General features: G+C 37.9%; 2 protein-coding genes across 2 annotated transcripts in view; one reads left to right on the plus strand and one right to left on the minus strand.

Moving 5' to 3' along the window:
• Window positions 1-3,071: 3,071 nt before the first annotated feature.
• LOC106742147 lies at window positions 3,072-10,420 on the minus strand. Its single transcript, XM_014614824.1, has 4 exons — window positions 10,339-10,420; window positions 7,850-8,112; window positions 3,845-3,956; window positions 3,072-3,433 (listed from the first exon to the last, which is right to left on the minus strand). Exons 1-4 carry the CDS (start codon window positions 10,418-10,420, stop codon window positions 3,072-3,074), a joined length of 819 nt encoding a protein of 272 aa, XP_014470310.1.
• Window positions 10,421-15,378: 4,958 nt separating this feature from the next.
• The window catches only part of LOC106742308 (protein takeout), a 4,652-nt gene continuing 820 nt past the window's right edge, over window positions 15,379-19,210 (plus strand). Inside the window, exons 1-3 of the mRNA XM_014615144.1 lie at window positions 15,379-15,454; window positions 18,206-18,339; window positions 18,747-18,919. Of these exons, the coding sequence (XP_014470630.1) occupies window positions 15,379-15,454; window positions 18,206-18,339; window positions 18,747-18,919 (383 nt within the window). The remainder of the gene's footprint in view (window positions 15,455-18,205; window positions 18,340-18,746; window positions 18,920-19,210) is intronic.

Consider the following 19,210-nt stretch of genomic DNA (forward strand, 5'->3'; position numbering starts at 1 on the left):
AAGTTCCCGGGCGGGGGCGAGGCGAACACGCGAATGAAAGAGCGAGGGACCGGATTTCGGTACAGCCCCTCAGAACGGTGTTTGAATTTCCACTTATCGAGAGCACGCTGCTTCTTAATGAGACAAAAGTGATTCGTTGCACAAACATGTCATCGTTCTCGGGACAGGCCGTCATGTGCACATCTCTCACGAGCCGTCACTCTCGCTTCAAATTAATTAACAAGTGACATTTGCACGGATATTCGGATACACACTGAAAGAAAAAAGCGCTGTATTCGAGTAATATTTATCCGATCCAACTAAAATGTTTACTCCAATACTTTATAGCAAATATTTACTAGAAATAGAAATATTATTGACTGTATATAATATGATATTGTTTTCGATTAAGTAGACATTTAATTGCATGTGTTAAAATAATGATGGCAAGTATTCAATTTATGTTATCGAGGATATCAAATTTTAATTTCAAAAAATGTTTACTGCACAGAAAAATCGAAAACTAAAACACTAATAAGGAGAAAACACAACGAGCGCCTCAGCGATTTTAATTTTTTCGCACGGTGGTTAATTTATTAGGAATATACAAAAGTTTTAGTCTTTTTCTTCGACGTTCTAATATAATTTTTTTAAATTCAAATAATTTCCCGCCTTTTTGTATATTTCTAAAGTTGGTACCAAAACGCCATTTTGTTATGATTTAATGACGCACATAAAATAACAGTGAACACAATGAGTGACGAATAATATTATATTCGACACTGCATTCGGTATGAGTTCCAGCAAAAAAACCCTACTAAAGCATATATTTTGTCTTGTTTTTAATGAAGGTACTGTATCCCACAATATGTGTAAATACTGGTTTCGTCGTTTTAAAGACGGTAATTTGTGTTTCCATTATTTTATATTATATAAATATATAAAAAAAATTTTTATTTAACTATAGGATAAATGTTTCAGTGTATCAAAATATATGCCAAATATTTATTTCTACGCATTAGATGAAAACAAAAATTATCACGACACAGCCTCGATCCTGAGGTCTTCTTATTGTTATTCTATTACTATTATAATCCTATGCCTATTAACTACGCTACGCGCCATGCTTCCTTTCTGCCTGGTTTTTGACATATACTAATGAATGTTTGAAATTATAAATAGAAATTACCATTTAAAAAGCGCATTGGACAAAACACTTGGATACTTGTCGCTAGGTACCACAGCTGTCATATGTTTATAAATTAGACCACATTGAATAAAGCAAATCCTTTACCATTTTGCAAATAACGCGTGTATTTTTAAGTTATTAATTAAAGAAGTCTCTGATAAATGGTCGTTTTCAACTATTAATAACTCAAAATTATACGTGTTGTTTGCCCATTTAGAGCTTCACATTCAACTTTCAATTCTGCGGCTTACATACAAGGCTGAAAATTTTGTAATTTTCCGTCCAAGGAATGGTACGGTATAAATGACACTGACTGTGTATGACAGCCGCCGTTCGGCGAATTCGGCGGTCCTAACCGATCTACCGGCATGACCGCCGTAATTTGCGTAATGTGATATGCGCATGTCAATGCACTTTATCCCTCTGTCGCGACAATCGCGATGTTTCCCACGTGTCCTGTAAGAATGCAGGGTGAAGGACCGCGGCTCCTCAAGGCGAGCGACTGTTCAGATGAAAGAGAAGCATTCGTCCGAGGTGAGGGAGAAGTATTGCCGCGATCATTGCATTCCTCTTAGCATTCTGCAGGTATGTGTGCGTGTGCATGAACGCAGCGCGTTCGTTCACCGGCGACGCGATATGTCAGAAGCGCAGCAATTGTCGTCCGGGTCGCGTCCGGAGAATTTTCAGGCTTGGGAAACATCCGAGAAACATCGCGTAAGCGGCGCGAGAGAGGCGACAATAAAACCGTAGAAAAGATCGTATATATATTTGCTAGGCGTGTTGTTTGCACTGAGAGAAACATCCGATCGTATCTGACCGGATGACCCGATGAAAAAGTGATAAACGGATATATCCGATCGTTTCATCATTTCATCCGATCGAGCCGTAAGTTTATCGAATGGAAATTACAAAGGGCGACTAATTGTTCCGATTAGATTTCATCGGTAACTGCATCGGTAATTTCATCGGATGCTCCATCGGATAAAAGGTATCCGTCAATTGATCAGATAATAAAAATGACAATCGAATACATTCATTTAATCGGTTTATCCGATGGAAATTTTTCTCAATGCGGAATACATTATACGCACATTACGTGTGTGCTCAATGCGTTAATTCGCACTCGCGCACGCTTCAACGACTAATCCTTTCTCTGAGTATAAAACACTCACACTTTGGTTTATCCATTTTGAGTAAATTCAATCGAACTGTTTTCTCTGTGCAAACATACGAGGGCAGTCCGATAAGTACTTAGCCTACAAAAGAAAAACGAAAATTTTGGAAAAGTGGCGATTTATTTCTCAACATAGTCTCCTTTTAGCTCGATATACTTGACCCAGCGTTGCTCCAACTTCTTTAACCCATCTGAAAAATACGTTTTCTCGAAGTCTGCAAAGTAGGCCTCCGTGGCGGCGATGACCTCCTCATTCGGCCAAATTGGTCGAATTGGACTACGAACTGCTGCCCCATCCATCGTATTCTCTAGATTTGGCCCCGTGCGACTTTTTTTTGTTTCCAAACTTGATAAAGTCACTCGCCGGGCAGAAATTTGAGTCGAATGAGGAGGTCATCGCCGCCACGGAGGCCTTTGCAGACTTCGAGAAAACGTATTTTTCAGATGGGTTAAAGAAGTTGGAGCATTGCTGGGTCAAGTGTATCGAGCTAAAAGGAGACTATGTTGAGAAATAAATCGCCACTTTTCCAAAATTTTCGTTTTTCTTTTGTAGGCTAAGTACTTATCGGACTGCCCTTGTACATTCACTAAAAAAAATGGTATTTCTAATTCGTGAGAATCAAATTCGATTACAAGAATCAGAAACTTTCTTCATCTGAAAGACGTTTGACTCGTTCATTGGTTACGTGATCGTTCAACTAATCTTTTTTCTCTGCGTGTGCGTGACTATTAATTAAACGAGTTCCCGGCAATCCCGTTTCGTTTCGTCGCTGTCGAGCTCACGGTCGAATTGGCTTTGGACAGCCTATTTACAGGTTTGAAGATCTGTTCGAAGGGGAAATTGCGGAAACAGGTGTCAAAAATCTCCGTGAAGGCTGTTGAGACAAGTTCATTGATCAGGCCACGTGTTACGACGAAACCCGGTTGCCAGGCGCCGTTAATTAACTTGTCAAGCATATTCTCGAGAAATTCCTTGCCGGACAGAAGATTCCCGATGTGAAGGCTCATATCTCTGATACTCTGCACGTCCATCTGGGCGCGTATCTTTCGGCTCGGCAGTCTGGTCACGGTAGTCATTTGAATCAAATCATCTGCAACGTCGAGGGCTATTTTATAACAAACAGGCGGCAGATATACTCGTTTCTCAATGGTTTATCAAACACTTGTGACGGAAATTTTTCAGTTGTCGGGAAAGTAATAATCGAAGGAACATGACATCGATGAAAACGCGAGTAGAATTTCTTTACCGGAAATTCTTCGCTGTCGCTTTTTCTTCGTAAATTACAAGAAACGTGTTTTTGAGAGAAAAGAAAATATGACATGTTGAGGAGAAATAAAGGATTTTTTATTTTTTTTTGATTGTGTGTCGAAAGAACCTTTAACTTCATTTTTGTAACATATCGATTTCACGCACATTTATTCCTTCGATCATCACAAAGCTTCGCGATAAGTGAGCTTTCTCGAGGCTTGATCAAACAAATGCGAATTCTTAGAGCACTTACAGAGAGTCATCGTGAATGTTCCCTTATTGATTATGCTGCTGCTGAAGAGTACGCCCTTAAATTCGTAGCTGCCCGACAGCGATTTTTCCGGGAAACTTTGTGTGTACACGACCTGGTCAATGCAATATTCAAAGATTACTTAATCTCTCTCTCTCTCTCTCTCTCTCTCTCTCTTTCTTGCTTTCTCTCCCTTTCTTTGTCACCCATCGCAAAAAGAAATATCAAATTTGTCCGTCACACTTATTTTTATCATGCAATGCATTACTGACTTCATTGACTCTAAACCTTTTACCGAGAGGGGTTCGTCACCTACCGAAAGATGACAAAAATGTATAGATGCCGCTGGAGATTACTTTGTTGATTAAAGTGTACTCTGATTTTGTATAAATAAATGTTAATTTTATCAAAAAGTGAATTCAGAATATCGACCATAACACCATTTCAGATAATTTTTAGATAAAATAACATATTTTTTTTACCTAAAATGAAGATGAATATTTTTGTATTTCTTTCATCTAGATAAAAATAAAGATGATTGATTTATTTATCTGGTTAATTATTTACACAATTTTATCCAGATACTGGCAAACATGTTTATTATATGTTATATTATTATGTTTATTTGACTTCATTCTATTATTTTTGTTCTGTTAAATGCAAAGTTTAACTCTTTCTAATCGAAATCCGGAATATTTCTGGCAAAATATTTATATTTAAAACTACTACGGCCGAAAAAAATTAATGTAATGCGTGTTGAATGGAAGTTTTAATGACGACATTTATTTTGCCGGTTTTAGAAAGGCTTCATTATAATAATAAAAACTTTGTCACGAAATTATATAACCGAGTTTGTGCGACTTTATAAAAGCAAGCCACTTTCAGCTAAGTAATAATATCGTATCTGGAATTCTGACTGTCGATATCGTGTTAGTTAAAAGTTAAAAGCAACATTGTGATATTAAGTTCCTTTTTGTACACGATGAATTTGGAACTGTTGTTCACTTATCTTCTAAACGAGCCGGGTGAGTATGATAAAATTTAGTTTCCAATTTTTCTCTCTGAATTTTTGCGGCCTGCTTTCGTAATGTCTCCATTATCTTGTCAATTGCATAAAATGAGAATATTTAGTGTTTATATGTTTTTTGTTTTCCTTTCTTTATTGTTGCACGTGATATAATGCGATATGTTAATATAGCGAAGGTATTTTATTATAAAGATAGTTTAACATGATCGTAAAGTCGTTAAATATACCCAAATAGCCAAACCTGTGCAAATTGAATATCGAAAGATTGCCGGACTGTATAGAAAAAATTAATTAAGAAGGTATATTCTTTTCGTAGAGATTGCTTACTTTACATCTCAAACAATGTATTGTACTGTTAATTACAGATGCAAAAATTGGGAAATGGCCGATGATGACTTCGTGTTATCCAATAATATTCATTACCCTTGTATATTTGTATTTTATCTATGTCGTTGGTCCTCGTTACATGAAAGATAGACCACCATACAAATTAAAAAATTTAATATTGGTTTATAATATAATTCAGATCCTAGCAAATGTCTGGATAGTAAAGGAGCACATACGTGGCGGTTGGTTTACGACATATGGTTTTAGAATGGCTTTGAAACAAGATTTTGATAGTCCCTATGCACAAGTGGTATATTCTCGTATTATATAACATTTACTGTTAATTTTCGATCAATCGCATCTTCTGCGAAAAAATGTAATAAAGCTGATTATATTAATATACGTAATATATATATATATATATGTATTTTTTAGCTAACAAATGTTTCTTGGTGGACAGCACAATTGAAAATTATCGATTATGTCGAAACATGTGTATTTGTATTAAGGAAGAAACAAAAGCAAGTCTCCTCTTTACATGTATACCATCATGTATCAGTGGCAATACTTTCCTGGATAAGTCTTAGGTATTATTGGGATACGAGAATTACATTTTTGTCCTTGATAAATTGTTCTGTACATATATTAATGTACACGTATTACTTGGGTGCTGCATGCAGCCCAAAGATTCAACAAATAATCGCTCCCATCAAACTTTACGTAACTAGGATACAGATGGTAAGTTATATTATAATATTTTTTATATTTGGTCGTTAATATTGTCGTTAATTAATCGTTTCTTTCCGGAAATGCGTTGAAATTTTAAACTAACTTATAAACATATTACGCATTTTCTTTACATTTCATTGTGTTTCCTCTAAACCAGATACAATTTCTTGCTATATTGGTATATTTGTCGCAAATACTACATCCTTTCTATGAAACATCATGTGGATTTGGATTCCTTTCTATAGTGTGTGCCAATGTAATTATATACCTGTTGTTATTTTATAATTTCTATAAGAAAACTTATGTTAAGAAACAGAGATCTAAACAAAAATGTTAATTAAAAAGCAATTACATTCGTAAACCTCGGTGATTATGTAAATTATATATAAATAAATAAAGGTGAGAGAAAGGATTTCGGTTTTCTAAAAAAATAAAAGGAAGCCACTTAGATGCACATCGCCGATGTATCGTTATTACAAGTAAATACAACAAAAAGTAACCAGTTAAAAAATTGTATTAAAAAAAGTATTAATAGTATCATCTTATTCAGAATAATTATACCGAATAGTATAGTGAGTACTTTATTATTATTTTAAATATTTGTTTTAGCTGTGTAAATTTAATCTTCTACTTCCTAGAACAGTTATGATATTAAGAGCCCAGTAAAGAAGAAATATTAAATCAACATTTTGAAACATTGATATTATATATATATTATTGTAACATTTCTGAATAATGTTCTGTAAATATTTGTAAAATGGTATTTAACAATATTGTTCGTGAAGCGTTAAGTATATATTATAAACGTATATATCATTCCACGTTGTTATGCATTACGTTATTCATTACGTTTCATTTATCCTCTCCTATATATAAACATTGTTTCGATGTGTTCAAAACGTGCGCGGAGGTATATATTTTCAAAGTCGGTAGTACATCGAGTCACATGGTACTTCCAATTGGGTAGACACGGGCAACACTGTCCCAATTCAACTATCTCTTTCTAACCGCTCGAGAAGAGCGATCGGAGTTAGTTTTTGGCCAGCGATACGTATGCCTCTGTATAATCGAAGTATTTCATGTTCCGACCCAAATCACCCAATCTCAAGTCCGCTATAGCAACCCGCGTTAAGATGACGGATATTGTAGTATACTTACACGTTCGCGACAAGATTTATGATGCTGGTAATTGTACGGTTGCTTTAGAAAAATATTTTCTAACAAGCTAAGAAATTCACGCGGCAAATTAGCGATATTGCAATACGCAGCGCCGATTTTATTAATGTTTTCACGAAGACTTAGGGTGTTCGATCGCAAGAAGCCGCTCAGAGATGGAAGAGCGAATCGTGCGTTACGCTCTTCCGCGGAATCGCTAAAGAGACGGGCTGACGAAATAATCAAATTTATGCACAAACACAATATTTACTAATAGACTTTGTCCGAACGTGACAACCAGAGACAGCCGGAATAACACGGAGCGGAGATTTTCGTTCAGTCAGTCGCTACTTTTCTGCCGTGCGCCGCGAGTCGGGAATCTTGCCGAACGAATTTTGCTTGAGCGCCCGTTTCCCGCTCGGAGCGAATCTTCAATACAGAGCGACGGAGATCTTACCGCGAGGCAGCCGAGGACAATCGTGACGACCGTGTACCTTTCATCGGCGCTAATTTACAAAAAATAAATCCCGAGTCCATCCCGCTGTCGTCTTGGAACGATAAATCCTTTCCGCTAACGCGAGTTGCTGAGTCACTCACGCTAGCAAAAACCTCGAATTATATATTCGTATTTATAAATGTTCAAAATAAATTTATCGAACTTTCTGGTGTTTGTGTATTAACAATTACTTTCTTATGAATGTTGTCAATGGACAACTACCTTACCTAAAACTTGCACCAGTAAGGTGTGTTTATATGTACGTGTTATATACCTTATAATTCTTCAGATCGGACACGAATTTCACCACTTTACTAAAAGTCCATCCGTATTCGGAGACGTTGCGGAGCGTTAAGGTGAAGCCGAAATTCGGAATGCCCCTCTTGGCCGTAATCTCTTTGGCAAAAAAGGGGTCGAACGGGGGCAGATTGTATTGCGGCAGACCGGTTTTGAAATAAGGCCGAATAGCATTCAATCCTCCTCGAACGCAAACATCGAAGCCCGACGTGTCTGGGTGGCAGTCTTTGAAATGGTTCTCTGTAAAAATAATCATAACACATAGTGACTGGTTCAAGTCATGAGATTATGCACGAAAAAGTCATTTCAGAAGCGGGAAAAATAAAGTCAACGCGAAGTAATAATTCAATTCTTGCACGCGATCGAAGAGAAAGAAAAAAAGAGAGAGGGAGAGAAAGACAAAACACACTAAGTGGCGTAATCTTATGTGAAGAACAAGCCATCGATGTGGCAATGTTGAATTTCTAATATTTATTATATAACGGAACGGAGAAGAAATGATTTTAATTTTCTTAACCAAAACTTCTAGAAGCGTGCAGATTGTTTGTATGCATATGAAATCGGAAAAATATATTACTGAGAACGTAATAATGGATAACAAGTCATTTAAATATATTGGAAAAATGCATCACTGTCCGTCGAACAAAAGAGACACTCGGGACGCTCGCAGGAATACAATAGTGAATCACGCGCGCTCGAGAGCGATTGTTTACAGATTATCGCATTAATTAACATTGAATGTGCACACGCAACAGCGTGTAATGCGGCTTTCACTCGCAAGAATCCCGGTTTCGATAGCGCAAACGCACATGTGTGTATCTTGAGAAAGCATTTCGCTTCGCTGCCTCGCAGTTGTCTATTACAAAATAAAGCCGTTGCGTAATATCGCTAACGTAATATTGCGTGCCTCAAATGTTCGTTGTGCCTCACTTCGTCTCGCATTTTCGAGCTCGCTTTTTAACCGCAATTTTGAGCAGAAATTTAACTAGTTGGCCCGAGTCAAAGAGAAAAATAATTTCACGGCACGGCAAATTTTATGCTGTCGCAGATGAATACTGTCGCATAATGAATTACTGAATGTAAGTAAATTGTTTTAAATTTCGGAGAATATTTAACTCCTTGACATACAATGACGTCTGGGAGACGTCATTCATTTCATGTGCCATTGTAGACTTTAACGTCTCCGAGACATCAAGACGTTCGTGGATAATAAGATGATTTCTAAAGAAGACAGAATACGAAAAGTTCGATCCGTGGTCGATTACTTGAATACCAAATTCCAACAATTATACATTCCAGAAGAAAATGTCGTCATAGACGAATCCCTAATGAAATTCAGAAGACGGCTGAATTACGTATAATTTATAGCATCAAAACGAGCGAGATTTGGAATTAAATTGTACAAATTATGTGAATATAATTCTGGGTACTGTTATCGATTCAAAATTTATACAGGACAAGATAAAAGTGAAGGAAGTGATATACCTGTATCGCAAAGTGTAGTCATGGAACTAGCCGAACCCATTTTAAGGAAAGGATATACTTTATTTTTAGACAATTGGTATTCATCACCAAAATTATTCCAAATTTTGAATGAAAATAATACAAATGTTGTTGGAACGGTCAGAAAAAATAAAAAAACTATACCAAAGAAGCTGGCATTGTACAAACTAAAAAAGGGAGAAGTAAGAACATTATATTGTAGAGGTATTTTGTCTTTACGCTGGCTTGATAAGAAAGATGTATATATAATAAGCACTAAACATTCAAGAGCAGAAATGGTTGATACAAGAAAAATAAGAAGAAAGAAGGGAGGCGAGGAAGAAAATGTTTTAAAACCCAACTGTGTAATGGAGTACAACCATGGAATGGAAAGTATCGACAGGCAAGACCAATTTCTTGCATGTTTCCCACTTATGCGAAAGTGTGTACCCAGATTAGTATTCTGAATTTCAATTTCCTTGTTCAGTAAATATTTTTCAACATTAAAATTCTGACATTCTCAATATTATATAAATTTAATATTCGTCGAAATGATTTTAACACACACAAGTAAATGTCTAATAATACGAACAAAATATCACATTGTATATAATCAATTATATTTCTACTTCCCGTAAATATTTGCCAAGGAATATCGGAGTAGCCGTTTTACTCGGATCAAATAAATATTAATTGAACATAGCGCTTTTTTCTTCCCGTGTCGATAGAGATGTCAAGATGTCTCTTAGAATTTCAAATGTATTCTATTATAAAATACTTCATTACTTATGGATACCGTTCATAAATGGCGAGTAGCTTTGTCAAGCAATCGATCGCCATTGCGGACGTGGCGAGGACACGGTCAACGTCTCGAATTTTTTATTTCTCCTATTTGCATTTGTGACTCGTGTTTAAGAACCATATGGCTTCCGGGTTCATCATCGCGCACTCCCGTTCGCTCGGTTGAGCCGCACGTGTACTCACCGAAATCGGCGGTAACCGAAGCGTAAAACAGCAGCAACAACAACGCCGGTGTCAATTCAAGCACAAAAATCCTAGGACGCATTTCTCCGTGGTCTTCGCTCCGCTGAATGAATCTGTAGCACGCAATGAAGATATTACCGAAAACGGTACTCGATCGGGATAATCCGTGTGCGAGGATGCACTCCTCGGTTCATTCGAAGTACGCGGACGCGAAGGAGCGTTCCTCACACTTTCACTCTCTGTATATATCTGAGAGAAGGTGAGCGATTTCTTTCCGACTCGAACATTCTTGGCCAGGTTTATATAATTTCGCGGAAATTGTCTCGGGGAGACGTAACTTAAGTGGGGATGCGAATTTTGATCCGATTTTTCAGTGTTGCGCAATTTAATCAATTTTTCCCCCAAATGTGATGGGAAAAAAATATTTCTACCAAATCGTCAAACACGAACGTGTAGTGTTTGGCGAAAATTGCGACATTCGCCTGAGACTCCTGTTTATTCATAGAAATTATTTTATTTTGTATAGGAAACCTGTTTTGTACAGGTAAATATATCGAATAGGAGACCCGTCTCCTATAATCTCGATCTTTACGTATAGAGGTAATTCTTCTGAGTAACATTTAAAAGACTTTTTTAAGACTTTAGTTCTCATTATTTCTTAAAAAGTTATGAATAAAGGAAGTTTGAAAACTGTAAAGCTTATTTATAATCCTAGAAGATATAATTTGATGTATAAATTATGCGACCACAGAGAGGTGACTATAAAGACTGACTTTTGACTTTTTCCTCAGCGTGACGAGGCGCTGGATGATTTTATCCCAGCGCTATTTAGTGAATTACATACGTCATAGAAATATTATTAGAGTGTAAAAATGAAATGTAAAAACTGTAAAATAAAGGGAGAAAATAAACGTTGTTTTTTTTGCAATAAAAACTCATACATTACAATAACAGTTCAATTCGTATGGAATAATAATGAAATAGTGGTAAGACTGTTTTTTAACGGCGAATTCGATTACTACAGCGGATTAATGCAATTAAAGGCCGCTAAACCTAAAGTATCCAAATATAATGACTTAAAGTGTAAGCGCTTTAAATAATTAATATATTTTCTGTTAAATAACGTGATAATATTATTATCAATTCTAATCGTTCAAAATACTTATATATGCTTTCTTATGCAAATAACTGCTTCATGTACAGCAGCTTTTGACATGCCATCGCATTCACTATTAGAAAATGAATTAGGAAACGTTTGTCTATTGCTTCATTACTCTTCCACACCGAATTGCTGTTCTAACTAAACTTCACTTAAGCGTGGAGAGTCCATGCATTCTTTCAGAAACTTAGGTTTAATAGAGATACTCCCTGTAATGTAAAAAGCCTCTTAATAAATAGGCCGTATCTATTTGCTTACCGAAAATGTGAACGAAAAGAACGAAGGCGGCAGGAGATGTTAACTTGACGACGGAAGACTCGGTATTATTCTGAATCTCATCCTGCAAGGTGCTTCTTTCCCTTTACTTGCACATCCACTAATGATGCGAAGCAGCAGACAGATCTTAAAAAGTATAAAAAGACGGAGGAGGAACAGGTACCGGTCTAAGAGTCTCGTATAACTTGATCGCGAATTTCTCACAAGTAGTGAACGCGCGAGCGACATACAAGCATACGAACCTTCCTTCGAGCCATTCTTATGTGAATTACGTATTTTCTTCACGAATATCACATATTCGTTCAGAAGTCACGTAGAAAACAACGTGTACTTAGAATAAACGACATTATCTGATCAAAAGATCTCGTCGAAGAGGAAAGTGAACGTCGGTAAAATGAGAGTTGTAACAACGAGAAGAAATTCTCGTTTCTGAAGCGAGAATTTATTCCTGCTTTCGTGTGGTGTTTTATCGTATATAATTTTATGAAGAAAAATAATCACTGTCGACGTATCTATAAATGCAAAAGTTTCCCAAAGAATTTTGTATCACACAAGCTCTGTACGAGCCCACTACGAGCGCGAGCGAACTCCTGTGGATGTATAACCAGTTTAGCACTCTTGTTTGACGGGTTGTCACGTTTCTGGTCTCGCGCAAGAAATTGGAAAGAAGCGAGAAAAGAGAAAATCCAATTTTTTTTCGATAATATCAAAGCATTTATCAACATGTGCTGGACCAGTTTTACGTGCCTTGTCGTCCGCGTGGGCCAACGTGGTGATCCACGTTGTTATGCGTGTGCATGTATGAATTATGTTTTATTTAATCAAATTTAAAGCATTAGGAGCGAATAAGAACCAACGCACAGTAATTGTAGTACAATAAATTTAATTATTTATTAATATTCATTTCCTGAAATATTAATAGACAATTAAATTTATTGCACTATGGAACAAACAAATAATTTCAATAAAAAGAATTGTTTCTTTTAAATGTAAAAAAACATGTTTAAAAAAATATTTACTTATTTTCAAAGTAAGCAAAATACAAATGAATCATTTTGTAAATCTAAATAAGTTGTTTTCTAACAGTAAAAGAAACTTTTTATTTAAAACAAAAGGATTCCTTTAATATCAGAAAATGATTCACTTAGATTTACAGATTGATTGATTTACAGATAAATTGATTTATTTGTATTCACTTATTTTTAAATAAAGTATATATTTATTTAAACACAATTTTCCGGCACGGTAGTACGGTTCCGATTAATAAGACAAAAAAACTGTTGCAACCGTCCTGTGACCGACTGCACACAGTAGATGAAGTCCACGTTACATCCGACAGAGTTCAGTACTTTACAGCCGAGAAACACGGGTATGTCGGTTTACCATACCTATGTCAATTTTCGTGATCTCCCTCTGCTATTAAGCCGAGAAGAGTCAAAACTAAAGAAAAAAAAAAAACTAATCGATTAGTTAACTTCTGTTCAATTTATTCTAGAACGAAGCTGCGCATAGAATTAAGGTCGACGTAGCCGATTTTCGCAATATTTATATTATGTCAGGGACAAATTTCGACTTTGCAAGTGTGTACACAGGCCTCGTCGATCACTGTACGCGTACCCTTTCCACCGAAATTCCATTGCACAATACAGCCGGTTTAATTGCTATGGCCGAATGCAAACGACTTGTTACGTCAGCACACAGGCAAGCGGGCGGCGCTTTACCGTTGTCGCACGTTGCGTCCCCTGTTGCACTTTATTATCGTGGGCACCTGTTGTTTACATTGCGCACAAGAGTGCATTGTCTTGCCTCACGTACTACCTTCGCGGTCTTGTGGGCCCGACGCCGGTCATTCATATCCAACGAAGCGTTCATTCGAGGAGCGACGTGACGTCGTCAGCTCGTGATGATTTTCGTGGCCTCCCCGTCTCTCGTTAAAAATAAATGAAAAGAAAAAAAAAAGTCGTCGTTACGTAAGATCTGAGAGTCAAGTGAGTGCCGGCCCGCCGTAACATCATCTGAACGATTAAAGACCTTGTTGTGTCGTCATAGTGACAAGTCGTTTGTAACTTCATAAACGACGGCATCGAGAACACACGAGAATAATCCGTAAATGGCAAGGTCTGTATTACTTAAAGAGTGTGTCTAAAATTATATGTTCGCCTCTACTCCAAGTTTTTTTTCTCCTCAAGAGATCCTTTGATGATCGTATTCGCGATGACTATAATTATCATGGCCATGAGCATGATATATTCTTTTAATTAAAATGCATTATTATACAATTTTATTACACAATTATTTATAATACAAAATATAATTATTATACAATTATTATTATACAAAATTAATGTGTCATTCTGCACTCAATAAAGTTAATAATAATGATAGAACAAGAATGGAAGGAAAAATATATCTCTATCGTCTCTATCGTCTGATCGGGAATTAATATCAAACGGACCAATAAGAACCGTGAACTGGTTTTTGTGCGAGAACGTCGAATGGGAAAAACAAATCGTTTAGAAATTTTATTTGGAAAAACTGTGTGACATAGAATTTTGTACAAATATTTATCCATGTTTTCACTATATGCAATAATTTCTGCACATTATTATCTTCAATATCAATGAAGTTATAAATAATGTTACAAAGGACGAAAGAAAATTACGAAAGTTTGCAGCACATCCCAGTCCACGATTACTAATTATCGAAAATGCTAAAATTACGATTTTCAGCTACTTTGACAGCAGCTTTCTTAAAATCTCGTCGTGACAAAGACATTCTGCTCCCAAACCTGCATCCAATAATCTCGAAGAAATCGCCTACAAAATCTCAAGGCAAAATGAAATAAATTCTTTAGTGCCCAATATAATTTTTCGCCGTTTTGCTTTCAGAAACCTGCAACGTCCTAATCGTGGCGATTTATCCTTCGCTTTCGGCGTCAACAAAACTATTCGTAACCCGATCAATATTAAAGATAATAATGTGTAGAAATTAGGTTAGTTAATCTTCGATAATTTTCGAAAATTCGCCAAGTTTCGAAGCTTCGAAGGAAATTCAAACCTCGAGCCGGGGTTTACAGATGCATTAATGCGAAATAAGATTTTCTCTCGGCGCAGCGGAGCTCGGATCTTCGGTTTCTCCGGGGCGGCCTCGCATCTTCCCATGCGAGAGAACATGATTGACGCGCACAGACACCACCATCTCGGACTGTCTAGGCGGGACGCTTTCGTCTAGCCGTCTCCTCCGCAGCGGGCCTCGAGACTAGTCTGCCTGCGCGGACGACGAAGACGAAGGCACGCAGGTGCATGTTGTTGCAGCAGTGAAAGTCCCGAGCGCAACTACGATCTGGCATCTGTCAATGCCCTCTTGCATAGTCAGTCCTGCTCTAACGGCGCCGTTTATGACGGGATCTGCGGGCGAATCGACGCCTTCGAGCCGAGAACCCACTGTCTCGTACCCTCGGTGATCCCCGGTGGAGGGTCCACGCTCGGCAATCCGGCCGATCTCGCGGAGAAGCTCTGTGGAATCGCACGAGATCGGATCGCGCGGGACTCTCTTCTCGCTAAATCGACGAACTTTCGCGGACTCGTCCTGCCGTCCTCGGGAAAATGAAGACCACGCGGGTGTGCGCTATCCTCCTGCTCATCGGCTGCACAGCGACTCTCTCCGCCGACACCAATCAACGTGAGTACTGCACGGGCTGTACGGAGATTTCACGTCTCTCGCTATCGCGAGGACCGCTCTTTCTCGTCGTTTTGTGATTTTACGCTCGGCAAATTCGAGAGGCGAATATCGACGCGTGATGACGAGCCCGAATCCCATTTAAAATTCGTTATTTCTTGCCGCGCTCGGCCAGTCGGTCTGCTCCTGCGATGAGGCGACGGAATCGTAATTTGTTTCAATCTGACGTCGACGGGTCGGATTACGGCGGAAAAACGTGCCGGGTGACGATGATCGGTCGGACTGGATGTTTTTGACGAAAGAAGTTCGCAAGGGAAGCGAAAGAAGCCAGGGTTTGTGGACGACGATTTCGGGAAACTGCGCGATCGGAAGTGTCTAATCGCGACGTGCATGTCGAGTCGGCCTGATTTTCAATCTTTGCTTCTTTCCCAGCAATGAATACAAAATTCTCCAAGTGGCACGAATTACATACACGCGATTGTTGCGTTAACCGTCGAGGCCGGATCTGCGTTTCCGTGGAAAACGTTGCAACGAAGTCGCAAGCACGTTCGAAGTTCGCAGCATGGACGTATTCTTTTCGTGCATATTCCGACGAATTCGACAAGGGAACCGATGATAATTTAAGTTAATGCGACGTTACCCCGCGATCCAAGTTATCTGTCGTCGCGTTATCCTAAAAATTTCGCGATCGATATGACCGCGCAACGAGTGCCTGGGATTATTACATCTCCACGGAGGAAAAGGAATCGGTTGAATTGACGCGACAATGACTTGGAAGAAACGGGTGTTCTGTTTCTTACAAATTAAATTCGCTGTTAAGAGCCAGGAATTACGTTTCATTTGACGGAAAAGCGATTCGATTCATTATTTACGTTAAGCGGATGCTAAAGTCGTTGACAAATCGATAGTCGATAAGCTTCGATAACGTAAGGGTGATCTTCAAAATGTTGTTACTTAAACACGATCACGCTTATCTTTCTCATATTTTTTGTACATATAGAGCTTGCGTAAATGTAATGGAAAATCTAACCAAAATATATAAAAGTGCTTCTGAGAAATTTTCATATTTTTTCGGCTTCTAAATTTCGTTCGGAAAGATGTAAAAATTTCTTGGAAATTTGCCTAATTCGAGCATCGACACATTCGGGATGTACGAGCTGCGGGATTTCTGTATCAAATAAATATGCGAGCTAACAGCTAGCGATGTCACTTTGAAATTTTTTATTATTTCCACCGCACTACCGAATAATACTGCAATTCATTTCTACGCTTACTTTCACTGTACGAAAACGTTTATAATTCGATGCAACCAATAAGTAAGCTTTGTAAAAAAAAGAATCGTATTCGGTCGGTAAAATTTTCAAATATGGCACTCTCTTCAATTTAGTCGAACTTTTTCCTCCAGTTGCGTTCCAATACGCATTGCCAGTACTGAAAGTCTAATATATGTGAAAAGTAATGAGTAAAATAAACCATATATATATATGAAACTATAATATACTATAACTATAGTATCTACAAAATGAACCATAGATTTTCAGTGGCAATGAATATTGAAGCACAGCTTCTCTCTCTCTCTCTCTCTCTCTCTGTGTATATATTTTTTGTGTAACCACGCATGCGCGATCACGGTCTCCTTCCATTTCTTCATTGCGGCACGTCAATGCGCGTATGCCGCCAATCCTGCTAATTTATTCATCGCAAACGTACGATCGCTTCAAATTGCAAAATGTCTTGCAAAACACAGCGGGCTCGGGAAAAAAGAAAAGAGCGTGCGACCTCTCCTACAGTCCTGCACCAATTCGCTGCAATGCACACGCCGCGACTCGGAGGTGCATTTTGTCGTGAGATAACACTTTCACTTTTAACGGCTAGCGACGGCCGAGACGCTTTTTAGTGGCCGACACTTTTACCCGGCCGACCTAGAATATCTACAATTTCTCTCGCCTTATGATACAGAACAAAATGAGCCGTGAGACATGAGTTGGACAAGCATAATCCTTAATTATGATGTACAGTTAGATAGCAGTTATACCGCGCTCGGGCTGATGCGCGCGCGTATGCGTGTTGAAGTAACGTTACAAGATTATCCCGTGTGGGAATCTCCCCATCTTTTCCCCCAACTCCTCGTCGGATTCCGATAAATCTTCTCGAATTAAGAAAAAAACTAAAAGGATTCCGACCTGTTTTTCTAACGTAGCGCCTGATTTCGACGAATTATTAGACTATAAATATAGGAAATTCTGATCAGATCCCTGATAGGAAGTCTTACGAAATTTAGTCGATTAATTAATCGATTAATATAACTTTCGAATATTTCCTAAAAATGCTTGTAGCACAGGAACACTTATGTCAATATAAGAAATACAAGGAGTAACATAAAAGTACATTACATAAAATGTAATGACAAGGATATCGTCATAGTCGTTGAACTCAGTGTCTGCCATCCGATCATCAGGTTCCAAGTGGTGCTGATTAAGTGTAGTAAGGTGGATGAGTGACCACGTCTGCCGTTCGAGTTCGAATCTACGTAGATATAAGTATTACACGTATAAAATGTGAGGCAGCTTTTCATGGTTACCAGATTCCTTTAAGTTTTCCTGGCCGGTGTCCTTTTTCAAAATCAAACGTTTCTCAGCCGGATTTTGATGGGACTTCTTAGTCAGACTTTAGTCATAACTGGGGAAATCCGATTGGATCGCTACTTAAATTTCTACACGATATCGTTCACACACAATATTCCGCGATTTGCAGCCGAATACGTGAAACAATGCTCTCGCAGCGATCCAAAACTGATCACTTGCCTGATCGACGCTCTGCACCACTTGCGGCCATACCTGAGCGCCGGGATACCTGAAATCGAGCTGCCCGCCGTGGAACCGTTCCGTGTAAGTAATTCAACCTACCTTAAAATAGTTGGTCTATAAATTTATTTTCTCAGGAATTTTTTCAAATTTTAACAACATATTAATCGAAACAGAATCTACACACGTGTAAAATTGAAGAAAAGTTAATCGCATCGAATTGTTCTTTTTTATCGATTTTTAACGAAAAATAGGAGGACGATAAAGGAGACTCGTGGAAATATCATAAAAAAGTATTCAAAGATCCTTGATCATCCAAAACGCTCCTTCTATGCTTGAAAATTGCAAAATGAAGATTCCTGAGAGAGTCTCGCGGGGCCATCATAGTTGAAAGAAATTATGCTACGTAATGATAATGATGATGATGAAGGAACGCTCTTGGAAGTCTCGTTACGCATTTATGCTATTATTTATACCGTTCGCTCCGACAGATGGACGAGCTGACTCTCTCCCTGACAGGTGGTGTGAACGGTTATAAGGTCCAGCTACGCGACCTCTACATTAGGGGAGCGAGCAACTACACGGTGGAGGACATTAAGCTTGGCACAGCGTTTCAAGCCAACGTGCGATTGCCAGCTTTAATATTAGACGCGCATTATTCCAGGTACATTTGTGACTATTTGAAAGCGATTATCATCAAAGTAGGCAAGAAGAAGTGACTGAGCGTGCAAACCAAATAAAATATCGAAATATTTTTCTCTATTCCTTTTAAGACACTCCGTAAGTTTATTTATACTAGTATATATGTTTTTACATTGTACAGTTTCTTAAATCTGTAGCTTTTCAAGTAATTTTGAAAGTAATTGTTTATTCTATTTAAATAAAAAAATTTAGAAAATAAATGCATATTATTAAGATTTATCATATATATATATATATATATATATATATATAT

The sequence above is a fragment of the Dinoponera quadriceps genome, unplaced genomic scaffold, assembly GCF_001313825.1.
Source record: "Dinoponera quadriceps isolate SergipeBrazil2010 unplaced genomic scaffold, ASM131382v1 scaffold3, whole genome shotgun sequence".
In the NCBI taxonomy this organism is placed as follows: Eukaryota; Metazoa; Arthropoda; class Insecta; order Hymenoptera; family Formicidae; genus Dinoponera; species Dinoponera quadriceps.

What these genes read in the sequence shown, in the direction of transcription:
- LOC106742147 (XM_014614824.1), bottom strand. Translation starts at nt 10,420, where the DNA reads ATGCGTCCTAGGATTTTTGTGCTTGAATTGACACCGGCGTTGTTGTTG. An exon ending in CCGATCTGAAGAATTATAAG is followed by an intron (nt 3,957 to 7,849) that starts GTATATAACACG and finishes TGCATTGACCAG; the next exon opens with GTCGTGTACACACAAAGTTT. An exon ending in AACATTCACGATGACTCTCT is followed by an intron (nt 3,434 to 3,844) that starts GTAAGTGCTCTA and finishes TCGACGTTGCAG; the next exon opens with ATGATTTGATTCAAATGACT.